Below are 21,272 nucleotides of genomic sequence, written 5' to 3'. Positions count from 1 at the left end.
TAGTTTCCAGGCGTTTGATGTGATTTATATATCTCAAATACTAATTTATATTCATATAATACTTGCATTATAAAATATGCAGTGGTATAGAGATTTGTATGTATATGGGAATTTTTTTTTAATTTGGGTTTATAAATGGCTCGGAACGGGTTGCCGAAAGACCGTCTGTTGCTCTTTTTAATATATCTTGAGCATGCTATGACATGTCCTGAAATAATTTGCTTTGGAAAAAAGCACTGCTCCCCCGCTCTTTTTTTCCACCGTAACCGTAAATATTACTTTGATGTACATAATTGCTTTAGCCATCTCCATTTGAAGGAAAGCTTCTAACCCTTCCGCCTCCCATCTCCTGCTTTGTCAGGAAATAAGAAAATCTGACTACAATGCATTATTCAGATGTATCTAATGTAAACATTAAAGAAGTCTGGGAATAGCCACACACTTTCCTTGGCTGAACATGGTCTTTGCGTATTTTGTTTTCAGACGCTCGTCCACTCTGCTCAGGGGAGAGATTTCCTTGCTCCTCCGAGGAGCGTGAGAAGCTTCCAGAGCCTGGCGGCCGGGGCCTGGAGAGCCCTGGGTGGCGGCTTGGGAGCCACTGTGGGCTCTGGAGCGACGGCGGACACCCTTGCGTCCCTCTGGGACCAGAGGTGGCCCTGGCGGGGCTCCGTGGGGGGGCTGAGGGGCCGGGGACCCTGTGCCTGTGGGCACCAGTGTTGCGGCAGAGCTGGGCTTTGGGGCCCTGGTCGGTGATTCCACCTCGTCGGTCCGCCCCTCTGGGAGCTTCGGACCCGGCTGCGGGCCTGGATCTCTTCGTCCCTGCCCGGCCAGTGGCCCGTGCATGTCCCAACCCCATAATCCTCAGTAAATTTTGTTGTGCAATTGAAGGACAAAGAGATGACATAGGCCCGCCTGTCTCCCTGCTTGAGAGGCCTGCGGGGCTGGGGCCTGGGGCCCTCGAGACCCACCACTGGCCGAGGCCTGCATCCCGGGGCTGCTGCCTGGGCTGTGCAGAGGCTGCCGGGAGACCGGGGCCTTTGGCCTTACCTGCATCCTGCACACAGCAGGGCCTTCTGCCCTCCGCCTTCAGATTCTGGGCTCCGCGAGCCCTGTGAGATGGCAGCCACACAACACAAGACCATCACGTCACACTGTGTGTGTGTGTGTGTGTGTGCATGCACGTACATGCCAGAGAGCGAGGGGGGGAGGGAGGGAGGGAGGGAGGGGGAGGGTCAGCTTATTTGCTGCAGAACCAAAGTTTCACTTCTCTATTAATAAACAAATAAATATTCTGACCTATTTTTCGACAGACTGAAGTTCTGGAATTTCAAATCACTGGATCCTTCTTTTGTTGTCCTTCGATTGCCCCTGGGATGAAAGAAAATAGATTAGAGTCAGGAAATAGCAAGAAGCGAGGGGAAAAATTAATTAAGTGCATTCATTCATAGAAACAACCATTCAGATTTAGGTAATTAACGTCTCACGCGTAATTCTAAATCTTTTTGCATTTCCATTGGGGTTAAAAAAAATGTGGGTTTAAAGTAATTCAACTACGTCAAAATATGGTTTTTTACTGCGAAAGCTGGATTTTATAAGGACGCCGTCAGGACAGGAGGCTCCCCCATCTCTCCAGTCTGGCGGGGCGCTGCATCTCGCTCTGTGGGTGTCTGGGCCACCGTATCGTCACCACACAATGGAGCCAAGGGACAGCCAAGGAGGGTTCTGGCTCTCCCCGTGTCAGCCGAGTCTGACCCGAAATTACGGATGCCACCGATGGAAGAGGCCGGTTATTTAGCAACAGCAACTGGGACTCGAATAATATTTATTGAACGCTATATAATTTCAGCACTTTGCTGTGGCGTTTTCTATGAAGAGATTCAATTATTTTAAATTGAGTCAATTTGTTCAAATGCAGCAAGGCATTCGCGATCATAAACCATCACGATCACGCACCCTCCTTCATTTAATTAAGCAACTTTAATACTCTTCCCTTCCCTTTGCAGGCGCTCAGCACACTCCCACACTCCCTCACTCCCTCGGGCATCCGGCTGCCAGGACCAGCCCCGGGGTGGGGGGGCTCCAGCCGACCTCCGACCTCCCGCTCTCCTCTGGGCCTGCCTGGACTTCTCTCCTCCCTCAGGCCCCCTTGCGCTGACGTGGCCCTGAGCTATTTCAGCGACAGGCATTCCTTCTCTCTGCTTCCATGAAAGCTTTCCGCAAGCAAATCTGAGCAGCAGGAGGTGCTTCTCGAGCCTGGCACCCAGCAGGGCAGACCTGGGGGCTTCCTGCCTGCTCTTCTGCCTCCTTAGCTCCAGCGCTGGGCTCAGCCCCACCGTTCTCAGGTTCTCAGGATCCTCGGGCCCCCCGACCTGTGCCTGTCCTGCACGCAGCGCTGAGTGACCATCTTCCCTGGGTTTAACCAGAAACCAGCGGCATCAGCCGTGCCTCTGCAGGGCGGAGACTGGCCGGCTTCCCTCCAGGGCCTGGGCAGTGCCCGCTCAGCGGACACTTGCCGGTGTCACGGTCAAGGACGCCCGAGGCGCCTGGCGGTGCTTCTCTCCACCGGCTGCAGCCGATGGGGGCAGCTGGCCGGGGCCCCGCCTCCCTGCAGATCTGAGCCTCTGGGAAGCTGGTGCGACGGCCTGGCTTTTTATTTATTCCTGTTTTGTCATGTTATGATTTGGGAATTGTTTGTTGCTGTGGCATTTCATGACTTCATCCTTCTTTTTCCATCTGGGGAAAGCTGGAGTCATAAATCTGTCCTCTCGCTTCCACGTTCTAGACGCAACATTGGACTGTTTTCTGGGCCTTCTGGTTGGTTCTGTTTGGGTTCCCTGGCTGTGTTCCAGCAGCACGGGGCCTTTTGCTGGCCAGGGCTCCCTGCTCGCTTAGTTTCCGTCGGTCTGCTCTTCACCCGCCTCCACGCGCACCTTCTCCCCAGTCCCCGAGTGGCTCCTCTTCACCCTCATCTTGCTCCCTCCCCCGGCCTCCAGCTTCAACCCGTTGCCAGCTGCCGCTGCCCGAGGCCTTGTCTGCAGGACGGGTCCAGACCCTTCCCGAGGTCGCCAAGATGCCTGCCCGAGGCCCGAGAAGCCTCCTGAGGCTTGTGGCCTCATGTCCTGTCACCCTCTCCCAGGGTGCTGCCGGGCCCCACACTGCCCACCCTTGGGGCCATCTTCTCTGCGCACCCTGACGGGGGATTGCTCGCTTCTTTTCAGCACCCCTGTCGCTGGCAATTACTCAGGTCTAGTTCAAACGCTTTCCCTGGGGCGCGCATTTCCCTTCATTTGTTCACTAAACAGACAAAGGTGTGGGTGCAGCAAGGCCGGCATGGGTGAGGGCGGTTACCGGACACCAGGGGCCAGAGCAGGATCAGTGGACAGCCAGCTTTGCCTCCCGCGGCCGACAGTGCCTGTCCCCCGGGCGGACTTGCCAGTGTACAGCACCGCCCCGCGCCCCGTCTCCGGGGCTGGGCTGCCGGACCTTAGGGTGTCTGGACGATGCGAATAGCTGCCTGGTCACGGGCAGCCACAGTCCTGCCCACCGCACCCGACACAGCTGGGAACCCAGTGAGCCTGCACCCAGCCCTGTTGGGAAGCTCACCCTGCTCCCCTCCCGCTCACCCCTCGGGCCCAGAGACAGACTCTTTGGGGTGGAGGTGCAGGGAGGGCGTGAGGTGAGCTCTGGAGAGCCCGAGCCAGCTGCGGAGGGAAGAGGGGGCAGAGCAAGCTCCAGGCTGCCCCCCCACCCCGACTCGCTGTTCCTCTGACCTTCCATCAGCACCTCCACCCCCTCCGCCCCTCCATGAAATGTCCTGCTCTGCACTGGAGACATTCTTCTCCCTTATAATGTCCATGGGATATTTTTCCTCACAAGTCCTTGAGATTTTTCCTTCCTTACATGATGGACCAAATTCTTGTACGATGTTCCGCTGTCTTCCCTCAGCTTCTGCGTCTGTCCACAGAAGGACAAGAACATGCGACATTTCAGCATCTTTAGAGACATCACATCACCTTTTCCCCCTGCACCCGGCTGTCTCTGCTGTGTGTTGGTTAGCCCAGATTTAGCAGCTTAAACAACACGTTTACAACCTCTGGGTTTATATGGTCAGGGCCTGGCGTGGCTTCACGGGGGTTTGCTGTTTTAGGGTCGCCGGTGGGGCTGCGATTCCGGTGTCGTAGGGCTGGGGTCTCATCTGAAAGCTCAGCTGGGGACTGGCCTGGTGTCAGGCTGTTGTCCTGCTGGCCTGACAGCCTCAGTTTCCTGGTGCCTGCCTGGTAGAGCTCCCTGGGCGCCTGCCCCTTGGGGCGTCCTGAGCAGCTCTCTCTTCACCAAGTTACAGGAAGACAAGAGGGAACTTTCAGCCTGTACCACACGGAAACGGCAGCCACGTGGCCACCGTCTCCTGTTGCTTAGCAGTGGTCAAGGCCTCACTCGCACTTGACAACTGGCTGGCAGGAAGGCCGCGTCCCACGTAGCTGCTTCGGATTCTCTGGGTTCAGTGCCAGCATGTAAGTGCGTCCGGCATGCAGACCGGGGGCGTCACACCCCAGGCCTGGGGACTGTGCAGGTGCTTGGGGAGAGCGCTAAGTATTCCTTGGATTGAGAAGCAGCTGTGGACAGGAGTGCCCCACTGAAGTGGGGGGCCCTCAGGGGAGAGGCATGCACAGGCAGGGTGGTGGGCACCTGCCAGGGGAGCCTCGTGCCAGTCTCTGCATCTCCTGCTTCCTTCTCGTGTGGTTGTGGGCAGAGAGGACACTCAAGTAACATCCGGAAAGAGTTTTTTTGCAAACCTACAAATCAAATTAGCTGGAATCTTCCTGCAGCCTATTTTATAAACTTCTTTGACCCCTGAAAATGTCAGGACAATTTTCAAAAGCTTTCCAGCTAATTTTAGAAGGCGCTAGCAAATACCAGAATAAACTGGTCCGCTGACTCTTCGCCCTTGCAAGCGAGAGGCCATCATAATTTTTGCCTCTGGGTGTTTTACTTCTAATGTCCTTAAAATAGCCACATCAGCTGTCACAAAACATTCGCCCCCACGCGGGGTGCCCTGGTCCGTCATTCCCTTCGCCCCGCAGCTGAACCCCGGACGTGCAAACTTACCTCGGTGGGCCCCCCTGTCCTCAGCTACTTCTGAGCCCAGGGAATGCGTAGTGCTCTCCCCGAGCGTCTGGGCTGAGGCCCACGGTCCGCATGCCGGACGCCCTTAGTGCTTGCCCTGAACCCAGAGAATCGGCGGCGCCTCGGCGGTACACAGCCCTCAGCCAGCCTGCTGTCCGAGCCGGGCTCTGTCCACAGAGGGCCACGCCCTTCAGCTGACCGAGCCCACCCCTCGGCTTTACTTAACTGCGCACTTTGACTTTGCAAATGTCAGTGTACTAACTGGTCCCTGGGGTCTCCCCAAGGCAATACCCTTTCTCCATCTCCAGGCTGACACCTTCAGGCTCCAGAATTTCCAAAGAAAGGAGAGGAAACCAAGGCAGGCGCGTCCCGAGGCGGCAAGGGGAGCTCCCCGGCCCGGCAGGCTCCCCCTCCGTCCCCAGCTTCCCGCCAGACTCCCACTTGGCACCTGCAGGCGGTCACCCCAGCCACCAGCCTGCACCCCAGTGGATGGGCCCCCCAAGTCTGTCTGTGCACAGACAAAGCAGCAACGTGCCAGGCACTTCCCCAGCTCTCCAGGTCGCGGCGGGCAGGGCCGGCTTTCGCGGTCCAGGCACCCTCCCGCCGTCTCGGTGAGGGCGAACACGGGCCTCTCCGCCTGCTGTCCCGAGAGCCCACACCGTGGCCGCGTGGGCGGGAGTGGGCGTCGCGGGAAACTGACCACTCGCAGGTGTGCACAGGGGACGGGCGTGCTGGGCCCAAGCACCTCTGTGATTGCCATCTGGGCCTGCGGGCCGTTCAGTGCCCCAGACCACGCTCTCCTCGGGGCCAGCCCGGTGCTGGGACTGGCAGACGGGAACAGAAGTGGGCCGGACGGCAGTGAGCAGACAGGGGCACAAGTGTTTGTTTGGAAATTGGAGCCAGGGCACGCTAGGCGTGGGAGCCGTTTGAAGGTAGGAAGAACTCAAGGGGCTGTTTTCTTTGGCTGTTGGGGTCACAGGCAGCCTGGAACCCCGAATGAAGGGCTGGACGGCAACTTGGGGTCTGTCCCGATGTTTGTGCCACTTTGCCTACCCTTGGGCTCCTCTTGCCCTCCTCACACCCTGCACCCACTGTGCAGTGTGACCAGCCTTCAGACCGTCCTGCACCCCAGGCCGCCATCTGCCCCATGCTGGCCCCTTGGGGTTGGCCGTGGTGGACACACAGCGAGGCCAAGCGAGTGGTTCCCGGCGGGCAGCTCTGTGCTGGCCACAGTCCCCTCAGCACTTGGGGTGGGGCTCAGAGTCCTTCCAGGTGGGAAACGGGCCCAGCTGTTGGTGAAGTCACCCGCCAAGCTCGCGTGGGCAGGGCTGGGTCCAGACGAGGCTGGCGCCGCCCCCCCCATCAGGGTGGGGTGCTCCCTCTCTCTGGCCAGGGTTTGCTTCCCGACGGTGTCAGCCAGCACTCGGAGAAGGGGAGCAGAGGCCAGGAGGGCCTCCAGGAGGGCTCTGAGAACGAGGGGCTACTGGGCAGCGGCTGAGGGAGAGTATTTGTTTTGACAAAGTGGACCACAGGGAGCTTTGCCAAGAAAGGAACTGTAGGCCAGTTATTGGGGGCGTCTTACAGGTGGCACCACTCAGCGGGTAGGCCTGGCGACCCCCCACTTTGTGGCCAGTTCACAGTGGCCTGGCCCTGGAATGAAGCTGAGTTGGGTCCATTTGCGCCCTTCCCACCACCGGCCCTGCTCATCAAGCCTCATGGCCGTGCCCATCGGGCCCCAGGGGGGTCTAGGAGCCTCGGGCCGGGTTCTGCCCACTGCATGGTCTGCCCATGCCCAGCTCCACAGAGGCCCCGCTGCAGCTCCAGCCCAGGTGGATGCTGGCTAGGGAGGTGCCTGTCGCTGCGCCCTGGAACACTGAGCAGGGTGAGCTGAAGCCGAAGCTGCACAGACACACAGGCCAGTTTCTTTCTTATTTCTCTTTACACCTTGACTTTCCCCCAACAATTGACTTAAAATTTTGCTTCTCTGATTCCTTATTTGTTTTCTCTACGTTCCTCCTATAGACGAGACCATTCCATATCTTTCTTTTTCTTTCTGGCTTATGTCACTGGACACAGTCCTCTCCAGCTCCATCCATGTTGCTGTGAAGGGCATGAGTTTATCCTTTTTGATCGCTGAGTAATATTCCATTATGTAAGTACACCGCATAGTAACTATCATAAAGTAAACATCCAAATCATCAGGCAACTGTAGATCAGAGACATTCTGTGGGGGAGGAGGCGGGAGAGGGATCAGGTCAGGGCAGGACGAGCACAGGGGATGATGGTGACGGTGCATGGGGGAATTGGAATTTCACAGGGAAATCATACATTGTCCAAAAATGAAGGCTGATGTCATGACTATATTTAAAATACTTAAAAAATACAGGAAAATAATAAACAAAGAAATGAAAAGAAAACCTTTACTTCTCATGCATTTCTTACTCTAGCTCTAGGGAGCTCGACTAACAGCTGCTGTCGTGCAAGGACAGCCAGCCCTTATCCGTTCACTTACTCAGGGAGAAAGGTCTGGCCCATGACCAAGTCCTCCAGCCCACAGAGATCGCGGGGCCCCCGCAGCGTGCATTGGGGTCCTGGCCTCGTCTGGCTGCAGGGTGAGGGGCCCGCAGTAGTGGCCCCGGCTTGCTGCTCCTTCTCCCTCTAGTCCGTGCAAATCCTCCTTTCTTGCTGAGGTCATGCCGAGCCCTGAGTGCAGTCCTGGGCATCATCGGGGCACACCGACTCGGAGAGCTGTCTCTCCACCTCCCTTGACTTCTCCGCTGTCCCCAGCATAACCTCAGCAACACCACAGCAACTACCAGCCGTCTTTCCAGGCCATCCAGAACCAGGGGCCTGCACAAGCTCACCCGGGAGCCCTGTCCCTACCTGGCCGGTCTCCCAGGGCCCAGCCCGCTGCCGCTCAGTCAGGGCTGAGAGTGCGATCCTGCTTCCCTGTGGCCTGACGACACCCACGGCAGACATCCAGCATCCTAATCTAACACTTGCATTTTTTCTTACATGAAAGCAGCCCCGACATGCCCAGCGGCTGGGGAGCAGGCGGGCACGCTGCCAGGGGAGGCGGCCAGGGCCCGCTTGGCTGTGGCTTTGCTTCGGCTGGCGCAAAGCTGTGCGTCCGAAGCCTGCGGCCCAGGTTCCTGCTGGGGCCCAGCACCTGCTTTGCTTCTGCCTGCACCATGCAGCTCATGGTGCTGCTGCAAGGGCAGTTGTGGGGAGCAGGCGCCTCAGCTCTTGGGAGAAGGCAGAGGGTGGCGGGAGAGCTTAGGAACGGCTCTCCCGAGTCTGCACCCCGGGGCTCCTGGACCCACTCACAGTCCAGCAGTGGGGTCGGGCTTGCTCCTGGGCATCGTGGGCACGGAGGTGAAGATGGCGCTGCGGCTCACAAAAGTTGCACAGCTGTCAGCAAAGAGAAAGAATAATGTACCTGGGGGTGGCGGTGTGCGTGGGGGCGACTGAGGGCAGAGGCCCCCCCACTCCTCCAAAATTTAGCCTGCTCCTGCCCAGTGCAGCCTGCACTGATAACCTCCTTGGAGGAGAGTCCAGAAGCCAAAAACTTACTCATTGTCTTGCAAGTGAGACCACAGTGTTGTCAACTCTGATGACAGGAAATATCACCCATTAAACGGAAGCACAAGACTGTGGTGTCATGAAAGAGAGCCAAGCTGTTGAGCTTGCATGGGCCTGCGGTGTCTCAGCTACCCGCTTTACACGTGGCTTGCTTCCCCCCGGATGCTTCGCCTGTGGGGAGGGAACTGCACCCTTCGTGAGGGAGGATTTGCCGAGCCCCAGCAGCCCCGCCATCCAGCGAGACCTCTGCAGGATGGCGACGTCCCAGGTATGGCGGCCACTGGACGCATGTGGGCCACGGGCATGAGGTATGAGTTGTGTAGCCACGGACGGTCACTGTTACTTTTACAACTAATTATTAGTGATGTTAAGTAGTCCCCTGAGCATATGGCTGAGGCATCAGCTAGGGCAGATCTAGAAACTGTCGATTCAAGGTCTCCTTTGTTCTTCATCGCAAGTTGGTCACTTCTATGATGGTCTTTTCTCATTCACGAGGAGAAAACGGAGCCTCAGAGAGGTCCTGCTACGATCTCTCAGGGGCGCCGCTCACCAAGAGCTGGTCAGTTGGGGAGCCCTGCGAGCCCCCAGCCACCCAGCCTAGCAGACCCCCAGGCCGGTCAAGGGCCCCCACTCAGAGTGCTCTGGGAGGAGCCAAAGCCATGACGTGCTGTGTGGGTGCTGAGGCCTGCTGTGCAGACCGCTTCCCATCTCCAGCAGGAGGGTGCTGCTGGGTCAGAGGCCCACGGCCTTCTGCTGGTTCCAGGCAGCCTCACCCAGCAGTGTGAGGAAGGGCCTGGAATTTGACATCAGGCTATGCTTTGCCTTGGCCAGAAATGTCCCGAAATCACCAGATGGAGAGATTTCTTGCACTTCCTTTGGGACAATGGAATTTGGCCTCAGATGACACCATGATACCAGGTATGTGCCAGGTGCCTACCGGGCACTTTAACAACGGCCACCTGTGCACCAAATATTGTAGGGACAGACATTTGATTTAAAATTTTCAGAATGTGAAAGTAAAAATTTCAGAATGTAATTGCATTTCCGCCAAGTTTAATGCTTCTTTCAACAAAACAACCCAAAGTGAATGAGAGGCTGAGCTCCGCAAGGTGAAGTGTCAGGTGGAGGGGACAGCTGTCCTCAGTGTCTGTTTGGGAAAACACGCCCGTGACTAGCAGCACAGAGTGAAAGGGTCCAAGGCGGTTTCTGGGACATGGAGTCAACTCTGGAGCAGACGTGCCCAAGCAAATGTTTTCGGTCGGGAAGCAAAACTCAGCCCACGCCCATGCCCCTGGCTTGCAGAAGACACACACAGCCACCCAGCTGTGTCCAGTTGTGTCCAGCTGTGTGCTGCTGGACACAGACCTCCCTGTGTTCTCCTGTGAGCAAGGGGAAGAGAATGTCTCCCATGAGCGGTGCTGGAGTGATGGAGGAAGTCGTCTCCTTTCATCTGCTTCTTCCCTTTTGTATTCATGGGCAAATGGTAGTCTCTATGACTCACAGGTGTCTCAGCAACCAGCATGTAAGCCATCCTTCCTAATTATGTATTTCTTCCTAGGATGGATTTACTCATAGGTTTCTAAAGGAACTATTCTGGCCCGGTGTTATTTTCATGACCGTGGTTTGGCAACATGAAGAAATTCCCGAACTAAAGTTCTTGTTGCCAATACTACCACTGAGGAAAAACATTTGCAAGATGGCCTTCCTGGACCTTTCCCCATCCTCCACAGGCAGATTTTCCCATACTTTTTTTGCGGCTGTCACTGAACATTGAATACACTTGGCCCTGGTATTCTCCTTGTAGAGCTGCTATTGACAAGCTTCCCAGGCTTGCTGTAGGCTGTCAGCAATCTGGGCAGGGACTGGGTCTTCTTTTACTAGCACCTATTGGCTGTGGATTATCCTAGGCCGACACTGAAGTCATCACCAGAAACTTGCTGTCAACATCTCCCATTCCCAGCTCCTATCTGGTTAGCTTATATGAGAGACCTGAGCTAGGAAATAACTAAGTGTCTGTTCTCTTTCAATCTTGAATGTTACACAGGAACAGTTCATTTTCTTAGGCTTTTTATCATTCATTCTTGTGAAGAAGGAAATGTTGGACCCACTTGGAAGTTTGAAGGGAATTTAATTTATGGGCATATGGCTGAGCTCTCTAGTGAGAATCATAGGAAAGCACCATAATAAATTTACCTGCAATAGAGGCATGCTCCCCACCAAGCACCTACTATGCCCCAGGTGTGGCGTTTCTTTTCTGAGAATGCAACTGAGGTGTTGCATTCAAATCCCACAGAGGGGAAGTGGGCTGCAAAGTAGCTGCTCATTATGTATTTGGTTGCCCCAGAGATGCTAGGCTAGGTGATGGTGATGGAAAAGTGACACCCAGACAGGGGAGCTTCCCTAATGCTCTCCATGGCCCCTTTCAAAAATAGATCCTCAAAAGGCCAGAATCTTCACTGATTCTGGAATTCCAGCTCCTGGCAGCTCACCTCTGTCCAGTTAGAAACAGGCCAGCAATGCCAGGCTGGATCTCACTGACTTCCCACTGTCCTGGGACAGACTCCACGCCTTGTGAGTCATCACTGCAGCAACATGTCATTGTCCAGGTTGGCATGCAGGGGACATCACATCCTTTGGGTCCTTGCTGATGAAGACCTGCCTGCCACACACATGCTCTCAAGTGGCGTCACAGGGCCACGATCTTGCAATACTTCGCTGGTTGATAAATGTGGAAACTGGGTGATTGATCTGCATCTCACCACACTAAATGCACAAGCTGCTACTGTCTCATAACTCCAAGTTCAAAGAGCTAACAATTAAGAGCATTTCCCCTACACTTTACATATATTATATCACATTACCGCGCTAAGGTGAGGGATGGAACAAAGACTGGACCTCGGTCCAGTTGATTTCAAGGCTTAATCTCTTTTCACATAATCTCTTTCTCAGCAGCTACACTCATCTATCTTCATGACCAAACACATCACCATTTCAGCATCCAGCATATGAAAGATGGTGGAAAAAATTGGTGCTATTATCTTTCTTTTTTAGATAGGAGGGCTCACTGAGTGATGATCTTGCCTGGGTTCAAAGAGCTTGTGAGTGCCAGAAGCGGACCAGACAGAGGCTTTCTGCCTCACAGCCCAGGGCTACCTCTGTGGTCTGGTCTGCTAGACTTCAGTGCCCCAAGTTTGAGAAAACAAAGCTGCTCGACAATGACACAAATTCCCTAACTTCTCTTACTTAATAGCTGCTTCAGGAACTTTGACATGGCGCCAGCAGAGAGAAATGTTTCTTAAAGAACAAGAGGTTTAAAAGGCTACGTTTACTGACCTTGGCTGACTCGCTTACTTTCATCCCTTGGCTGTGGCCAGCTTCTCCTGGGAGGACAGAACCATTATTTCACTGGCATGTTTTCCAGACCTCACTTAGCAATCTCATGCCAGGGATAAGTTTTCCTTCTATGTCTATATAGAAAATTCCTCCTTGTCTTCATAATGTGCTACGAAGAAAGCCCAAGTCTCTACCAACCACCTGCCTTTCCTACCTGGGCAGGTATAGTTTCCCTTACTATTGAGCTTCTGTTCTACCATGCACTGTCTTTGGGCTGGGAGTGCACATTATTGCTTCAAAGCTCCTTGCTCACTGGTCCACTGCTCTACTGCATCGTGAAGCTTGGGACCCAATATGGTCATCTGTTTGTCCCTAGCAGTCAACACAGGGCTTGCATGTAAGACACAAGGGAGCGAGTTGATATACAGGTGAATAGACAATGGGTTGAATTAATACATGAATGAATAGAGAAGAGAATAACAAACTGCATCAACTGAAGTCTTAATTTGTTTTCTTAAATATAGACCCTACTAACTGAACATATTTCAATGACTTAATTAGAAAGAGACAAGTGGATATGCCTACAGAGCATATGTACATTGAACATACCTATATCTATATCTATGTTGAGTTGATACCCACATAGCTAGACACCACCTGCATGTCACATGAAGAGACCACTGCTGACATTTTAGTGTTCATACTCCTAAAATGTCCTATATCCAGAATGGGCAGTGATGTTGACATGCGGGCCATTGTGAGTGTTTTCACTGCCTATGCCCTCTGACTTACCTTTGTGTTTTAGATGAATATGTTTCTATTTCATCACCAAGCATATTTTAAAATCTTGTTTCTAATCTTAAACATGTAATACTTTATAAGTTTGCCCTTACATTGATATAAATATTAACTGCCGAGAATAGCTGAAATTTGTGAAGGATTCCTATGTTCAAGATAATGTTCTAGAAGCTGCTACATGCACTAAGTCATTGAGTAGAACAATTTCATAAGGTTAGCATTACTGTACCTACTTTGTATGTATGAAGAAATGAGACACAGTTTCAAGTAACCCATTCAGTGTCATACAGCTATCAATAAGCTATCAATGACAACTTGATTGGAGAGGGCGGAGAGAGCTGACATTTATTATCTCATTTAACCCCCCCCCCCTTTTTAGCACTAGTATCTCCTTTGACCATGGAAACTGCGGCACAGAGAATTGTCCGGAATCCATGGTTCCTCAGGCCTTGAGAGCTGGCAAAAACCCAGAGCAAACTCTATAATGTCCACATGGCAGCATATATGGTAAACCACACACTCAGTTATATATTTTCTGATGTTAAATTGTTTGCTCATCTGCAAATATAAACATGAACTGGCAGGGCAGACACGGGCTTATAAAGGCAGGCATGTGACAGGCAATAAAGGCTTTGCCCAGACTGTTGCCTAACCCTGCTTCCCATTTTGACATATCAGGTAGAATTTGAAACTTTTATTTGGGAAGATTAGATCTAATGTGATAATGTGTCCAAACAGACACAGCACAAGATTTGGTATGTGCTACGAGCTTAGTTCATGTTCACTGAACATTTGCAGAGCCTTGGTGAATCCCTCTAAACAAAGAGGGCTCCGATCCAGACAGGTGTTACTTTCCCTGATGTAAAAGTAAGATAATCATTGATGAAACTAAAAATATTAAACCTTCGCATCTTCTATTTTTAACTACTTTTTTTTTTTATCAAGATATAATTAAAAAAACTGAGTCTTGGCCCTCCCTGGTGGCGCAGCGGGTTAAAGCACTGCACTAAGAAGCTTAAGCCACCTCCGCATGAGTTCGATTCCCGCCTGCCCCGGAGGTGACCACATGGCGAGGCAGACCTCTCCTGACCCGCCCGCTGCTCCCCTCAGCAGTGTACTTCATGGATCTGCCTGTTCTGCTCCCTACTCTGTCTCTGGTGAATCCTCTCACCCCCCGCATCTCTGGCCTGTACCCCAGTTCTATATGAATAAATAAATAAATCTTTAAAAAACAAACAAACAACAACAACAAAAAAACTGAGTCTCATAAGAGAACACCTTATTTTTTGCAGTATAGTAAACTAGACAATCTGACTGAATCTTAGGACATAATAAAAAAAAAAACACCCAAAGTTATTTATTTGAAATTAATTTCTGAAAACCCGAAGAACTTCTCAGAGTCTGATGCCGAAATGAAGTTGAGAACCCAGAGAGTGAAGAACACCGAAGCCGGGTCCCTCTGAGGTGGCTTTGCCGGCACTGGGGGAGAAAGGCCTTAGATTCCACAGCCTCACAGAGCACAGTGGACTTGAAATGTGGCCCAGCAGTTCTAGTCCAAGGAGACTATAGAAGGAGCCCCTGTCCCATATGGAACTAGACTATAAAGCACTGTGGTGTCCATGTGGCATGAGCCGGGGGCAGCCTGCCTTTGCAGTCTCAGCCACCGGCGTGAGGAGAAAGGGGCAGTGCGTCCCCCTGAACGTTTATAAAGACACGTGGGGTGTCAGCCCGGCACCCAAACCTTCACACCTGGGCACCTAGTGCAAACATGTTCTTTTGAACTTTCTTTGGGCATGGGCAAAAGTAAACACAAATTCTATCTAGAAGAGTTGACTTTCAACCCAGGCCTTGAGCCATTCCCACAGATTAATTTCTAAGAAAATGAGAATCCACACATAAATATACCAGAAAACCTGTAAGATACCAGAGCACCAAGGTAAGAAATGGGAGAAAAAAAAATATAGCTGTCAGTCCTTAGGTGTTAAAATGATCAATGTGTGTGCTTAGTCTAGCTATGATGTTTGTGTCAAAAAGGAGCATCTTTAATCCAAGGAAGGAAAGAGAGAGGCATAGAAATAACCAAGATTCGGAAACAGAATTGTATTATGGGTTTTACGCAACTTAGCTACAAAAGAATGAGTTAATGAACGCAACTTAGCTACAAAAGAATGAGTTAATGAACTGAAAGGTGGGTCTTTAACGCACAGCATTCAGAATTCACAAAGCAACAGAAACTGTGAAGGAGTCTTTGAGGTATGTAGGTGGGAGCGAATAGTCTGAAATGTGTTTCACCAGCATTTCAGGAGGAAGTGAGAGAACGGGACCAGGAAGTATTTAAGGAGATAATGATTTAGGGGCTCAGAAATGGTGAATAACAGTCAGTAGAGAAGTAGGCTGTCCAGTGGATCAGGTTAAATCAGAAGAGATTCACACTTAGACACATTATAGTGAAACTGCAGGAAACGGAACACAGTTTGCCAACATGTGTGCACTGGAAGCTGAGCCTAGTGTGAACACGCAAGAGCCGACTCACAGATGAAGCACCAGCCAGAGGATAAAGTCATAGACATTATGAATTGCTGGAGAGTTGTACTAATTAGGGTTTATGTGATTGACTGGGGTGGATATTTCAGTCAACACACAGAAGAGAAAAACCCAAGAGAAAGTCAACAGTATGAGGAAGCTTTGTTTATGACAGAGGTGACATTGCGGATCAGAGTTGAAGGGACAGAATTTTTAATATATATGTAGTTGCATAAATTGTTTACATATATGGAAACAAATTGACACCCCACCAGCCCTGGTTAATATTATACACGAATTAATCAAGTCTAAGCTGATTAAAAATCTAACAGTGAAAGGGAAATTTTGTGATGTTTTGTATTCTATGTAGGAAGCTATCTTAATTCAATATAAAGAGCTATCTTAATTCAACATAGGCAGCTCTCTTAGCGATCTCAGGGTAGAGAAATTTTTTTTTATAAACAGTAGATACAATGAACAAATCACAAAGCCAAGTTTGATAAGCTCAAATGCCTCAAAACTATGGTCACCCAAACCCAAAACAAACAAAAACAGAAACCCAAGAAAACAAAACCCAAAAGAAACCCAAACAACCTCACCAAATGCAAATGAAAACTCAAATCTCAAACTGGAGAAAGTGAACAGAAAAAGTAAATAGCTCTTATAAATCAACATGAAAAATACGAAAATGGGGCCTCCCTGGTGGTGCAAGGGATTAAAAACTATGAAGCTGTCCGCAGCCACTGAAGCATGGGTCTGATCCCCGGCCAGGAGCTGACCCACAGGGCGCAGCAGACCCCTCCTGTCTCCCCGCTGCCCCCTCCGCAGTGGACTTCAGTGGATCCACCTGTGCTGCTCCCCGCTCTGTCTCTGGGGAGTCCTTTCAGCTCCCACACCTCTGACCTACACCCAGCTCTGGTATGCATAAATAAATCAATCTTAAAAAAAGCAAGAAAAAAAGAAAAATACAAAAATGACAGAAAAGTGGGCAAAAGATTTGAAGAAGCGCTTTGTGTAGACAAGAAACATTAACCAGCAGAAAAGATCTGAAAGTGTGTTGAACCACATTCGTTCCCAACAAAAGGTCAGAGGAAAACACTTGCCCATTTGGTAAATGTTCTCACAGCCAGCGTCAGGGGTCGACGGGACCAGGAAGTGACGGGTCACACACACTCATGGGGCTGTGATGCGGCCTGGGAGTCAGGGTAGTGACACTGTCCAGAGAAGCAGGAGCTTCACATGCCCTGTGCCCCAGAACTTCATCCTGAGAAGACATTCCTGCGTACAAATAGTCTTGAAGATGGGCCCTGACTATCTAGAATGTTCTTAGGGGCATGGGTATAAGTAAAACCTGAAAAGCAAGTCACATGCGTCTGGCTTGGGAAGTGAGTGGCTACCCGGTATCACATGTGCACAAGGGCATGTCAGAGGGCCACGAAGTTGAGGGGCTTCTGCCTAGTCACAGTAGCCCAAGTTCATGGTTCTCTGACTAGTCACAGTAGCTTAGATCATCTTTGGAAAGTGAACGGAAGCATCGTTCGATGGCGGAGCAATCTTACTTCTCTTTCAGTCGCCCACACTGCTGCAAAGTCTTATGTGAAGGAGCTCATTTGGCCTTCACGGAACTCTACAGGGTAGGCACAACTGCTGCTTTCATTTTGTGCTGAAGAAACACGCACAGGGTCACTAATTCCACCAGGATCTCACAGCACAGAGCTTTGATCAGTTATCAAAGCCCAGGTTTTCTGGGCTCAAAGTACGCTCTGTAGTAAGTTTCTTTGGGACTAAAATTCAAAATGAAGCAAAACTAAGCAAATTATTTATCCTGATGCCAACACTGTGGCCAAACTAAAAATGAAAGCAAATGCATGATTTGCACAAACTTCTGGTCAGTTGTCCCCTTGGGGGTGAGAGGCTGTAATGGGGTGTGGGTGGGAGGAAAACGTCAAAGACGCCGGCACTTTTTATAAAGACGGCGAACAAGTGCATCTTTACGCCTTCTGTATATTTCATGAGTCTTCTGTTCCTAATCAATATTTAAAGCAATTGAAGAAAATAAGGGGAACCCAGGAAACCCTGCAAAGCTAGCAAAGGCTTCATGTTTCTGCTCATGTACTTTCTCAGAGCTTTGCTGACCTGGATGCACTTTCCATTCAGTGAATTTCTGCAGGAACCGACACGAGCACAAGCAGCATCATGAGCACGGGGGCTGCAGCCGGCCCGGACAGCAGGCGCCAGCAAACCCGCCCGCCACCCGGCTGCCAGCTCTGCCCCCAACTCAGGCCTGTGCGGCCCTCCGGCTCCCGCTGCAATCGGCAAGGGACCAGGAGGGTGGGAGCGGGCACCCTGCCAGTCTCACACACCAGGAAGCCCTCCCTTCAGGCACCGAGCGTCTGTCGCGACGCAGCGTAGTTCAAATGCCCGCAGTTGCAATTTAACGTCGTCCTTCCTATGCAGCCATGGTGCCCGCCCCGTGGCTGTCGTTACCGAAAACCAGCTCTGCTCTCTCCACAGCACCCCACTGCTCCCCAGACTCAGGGCGGCCATCCGCTCCCTCGGGGAGGTCTCCCCCAGACTTGCCCCTGCAGAATACACAGGCACTCCTCAGCGCCCCTGGTGCTGCGCACCCGCCTGGAACAGTCTCTCGGCGGCACCTGCTTCCTACTATTCCGTGTTCAGGGTCGCCAGTCTCATCTGGAATTCTCCTTCAGGTGGGCCATCAAGGCACACGGGTCTCCACACGGCGTCCACTAAAGGCGCTTGCACACAGGGCGTCCGGACTGTGACGATGGAAGTGAAGTGACCGGGCATCTCTCGCCGCGCGCCCGCCTCTCTTGGCACAGTCCGTGGTCAGCACTGGCCCTGCCCACATGCGGTATGGGAGGGGGGACATGGGCTCACCCCTGGAGGGGGAGTGCTCAGGTCATGATGCCCTACGAGTGGGGGAGCTACTGTGGCCCCCTCCTGTGATGGGTGGGGCTCCCCGGGCCAGGCCTAGGGTGAGATGTGCCGCGCTCACCACGTCTCTTGATCTTCTCAACAACCCTTTGAGACTGGCCTGGTCTGGCGTCCACTGAGCAGATCAAGGAAGTGAGACCCAGGAAGGCCATGTAATTGCTGACGTGTCCCAGCTGGTGCAGGGCTGCGATTCCCGCCAGGCCCTCCGAAGCCGCCTCTTGTTTCACTGAAGGGTTTGGCCGGGGTAAACAAGCACGTGACTTTAATAGCTCCTTTCTTGGGTTAACGCAGCAGAATCCCTTTTAAGCTCTCTGTATCTTAAAAAATACCCCCCCCCCCACTGTAACAGGGGAGGCCGGCAGGCTGGCAGTGACGAGGCGTTTCTACTTGACTTTTAGCCTCTGATCAAAACCTCTTTGTTCTTGGCTGTGATGTGCTGTCTCTGTACTTGGGATTTTGAATTCCAGGCAACCAGATCTCCAGCAAATCCTGTTTTCTCTTTCCAGTGAAGTCCTTGTGTTAAGGCGAGCGTGTCCTGAAGGAACTCTGCAGTCCTGTGGACCCCACCCCTCCTCCAGCGCCTGGACTGCGCCCCACTCCAGGGACTGGAAACTACAGCTCCCGGCAGCCGCAGGGAGAGAACTGCGGGGACCCCAGGGCGGAGCGAGCCGCCTTCTGGGGCTTTGGGGGCTACATGGGAGCGTTTCCCAGCTGACACTCTGGAGAGGTGACGGCTCTCTCTGGAAAACCGTTCTCAGGCCGTGGGACTGGGGCGGGCAGTTAGCTTGGGGCTAGAGCCCCAGGTTAGGGGCTGGCAAACTGTTCCAGTGACTTGTGTCCCTCCTCTTTCCCTGGGTTGTTCCTTTTCCTTTCCCCTTTTTGTAAATAATAAACCCATGACCCTTTCTGTGTGCATCTGCAGAAAATTACATTTTGAGCGTGCGGGTGAGGCCCCACAGACAGGCGGCCCAAGTCTACTCTGGGCTGCCCTGAAACACTTGGAGAATGAAGAAGTCCTTCTCCAGGACTTCTTGAAATCAGCTCCAAATCGGGCCCACCCCAAACCTTCTGACATCTCCCCATCTTGCTGGTATCAGGTGCATTTGGACATGAGCCTGGGTTCCATGAGGCCAACCTCCTTCCCTTCCCGTAACTTAGCGGTGGGGCACCGTGGGGTATATATCAGACAGAGCCGGAAGTGGCCGCTGATGTGGCCTCCACGAAGGCCCCACCACCAAGGCCACGCCTTCTTCCGAATTCTCTGCGCAGTCGCGTAGTCAAGCCTATGCCGTCATCGTAAATGGTCCCTGGGCTCAGTTCTCCAAACATTTGTCTGCCTCATAAACCCCCAGGGGGCGGCTGGTTTTGTGTCTTGCCATTAATAAAACACAGCCTCTTAATGGCAGGACCTGGTTCTATTACGGGACTTGTCAGATGGTTCACGAGTTGTTTTCCGGCAGAGGACGAATAGAAAATCCGAGCTGCCCAATGATGGGAGAGCGCGTGGCCGTGGCGGTTGGCAGATCCTTAGCACAGACTGAGGTTCACAAAACAGTTGTGCAAGGACGTCTAACAGGTAATGTGCAGTAACGTGCGGAACGCGCCGTGTGGCTCGGTTCACGGTCACCGACGGACACGTACCGGGGACTTCTGCACAGACGGACGGAGTGGCCTGGCATTGCGTTACTTCTGTGATAACAGACCCAGGTATGACGACAGGTCACAGCCTTCGTTCCGCCTGGAGAAGCTTTTAAAAGCCCCGCCGGGTGGCCAGTCTGCAGGACACCAAGTTTGCTCAGCCGGTGGGTACCCGAGTGGCCTTCGGCTGGTCAAGACCATCACCAGTTGGCGACTCTCAGGACGGGAGCAGGATGCTCCACTTCCCAGCACTGCCCGGGCCACCACACCCACGGCTGCTGCGAAGGACATGCCCGCAGCCGAGTGGACGCCGTCCTGCATCGCAGCTGTGTGCCTCCCAGTTGGCAGCTTTTTAATTACCAGCCAACCACGAAGCTGAATCCTAGTTAGGCGGCTCTCGTAGCACCAGAGGACAGGCCTGGCCCTGGCCCAAGAGCTGCTCCCTAATTACTTCTGGGGAAGTAGAAGGCAGCCGAGCTGACTACCTGTTGGGTGCGAGGCTCTGATCTCAGGATGCCAAAATTGCTGCTTTCCATGTCCCCAAGATTCAGTGGGATTTACACTTATTAATTCCTGCAAATCAAAATGAAGTGACTCCCTAAGGTGGAAGGCAGGGGTTGTTCACATACATCATGAAAGGAAAGAATGATCTGGAGTTTACAGAGAGTTTTATCCTGTACGTGCCCCAACAGGGGGTGGCTCACCTATGGGGCCTCTTTGTGGGCCACACATTGAGCTGGGCCCTTTCAAGGGGCGCTGATAAGCACCCCCACTCAGCGCTTGAGCAAATTTTAGCAGCAAGGTTTCAAAGAGAAAATATACTTCTCCTAGGCAAAACCGTCGTCCAGCTTGAGAAGTGTCCCTGGGGAAACACGCACGCATGGGGCTCTTGGCTTTTGCCAGACAAGTTCAACACGGCACGGTGGTCAGGGATTTTGGTGTCAGATGGGGCTTCCTGTCTGATGCTGACCTGGCCACGCTGCGGCCTCCAGGCCGCACCTGCCCTCATCCTCCTAGAGGATAAAAGTATTACGTTTAATCCTGGCACTAAAACTGCCTCATAAAACTTTATAGGTAACGACTAAAGTATCCACCAGCAAGGTCGAGATCAAATAAACTGGCGGATAAAACACAAGGCCGCCAGATTCACCCAGGGGCTCAGCACCAGGGTGCGGGCCACTGTGGGTCTGGGAAGTAATTCTGGGCAGGCACGGAGCGCCATTTCCCCAGTCACACCCGGGGCCACGCCAGCTCGTTAAACACACGATACTTCTGCAGTGCGACCTGGGCATCAGAACCAGGGCACAGAGCTCTGC

General features: G+C 52.5%; 1 protein-coding gene across 1 annotated transcript in view; it reads right to left on the bottom strand.

Moving 5' to 3' along the window:
- The window catches only part of CLNK (cytokine-dependent hematopoietic cell linker), a 63,506-nt gene extending 43,229 nt beyond the window's left edge, over positions 1 to 20,277 (bottom strand). Inside the window, exons 1-2 of the mRNA XM_004681516.1 lie at positions 20,129 to 20,277; positions 1,297 to 1,368 (exon numbers count right to left, since the gene is read on the bottom strand). Coding sequence (XP_004681573.1) covers positions 1,297 to 1,368; positions 20,129 to 20,277 — 221 coding nt within the window. The remainder of the gene's footprint in view (positions 1 to 1,296; positions 1,369 to 20,128) is intronic.
- Between the last annotated feature and the right edge of the window lie 995 nt (positions 20,278 to 21,272).

This window comes from Condylura cristata, unplaced genomic scaffold (assembly GCF_000260355.1).
Source record: "Condylura cristata isolate star-nosed mole 26May11 unplaced genomic scaffold, ConCri1.0 scaffold00012, whole genome shotgun sequence".
Classification (NCBI taxonomy): Eukaryota; Metazoa; Chordata; class Mammalia; order Eulipotyphla; family Talpidae; genus Condylura; species Condylura cristata.
Note: the sequence above shows the minus strand (reverse complement) of the source record. Positions and strands in the feature narration are given on the sequence as shown.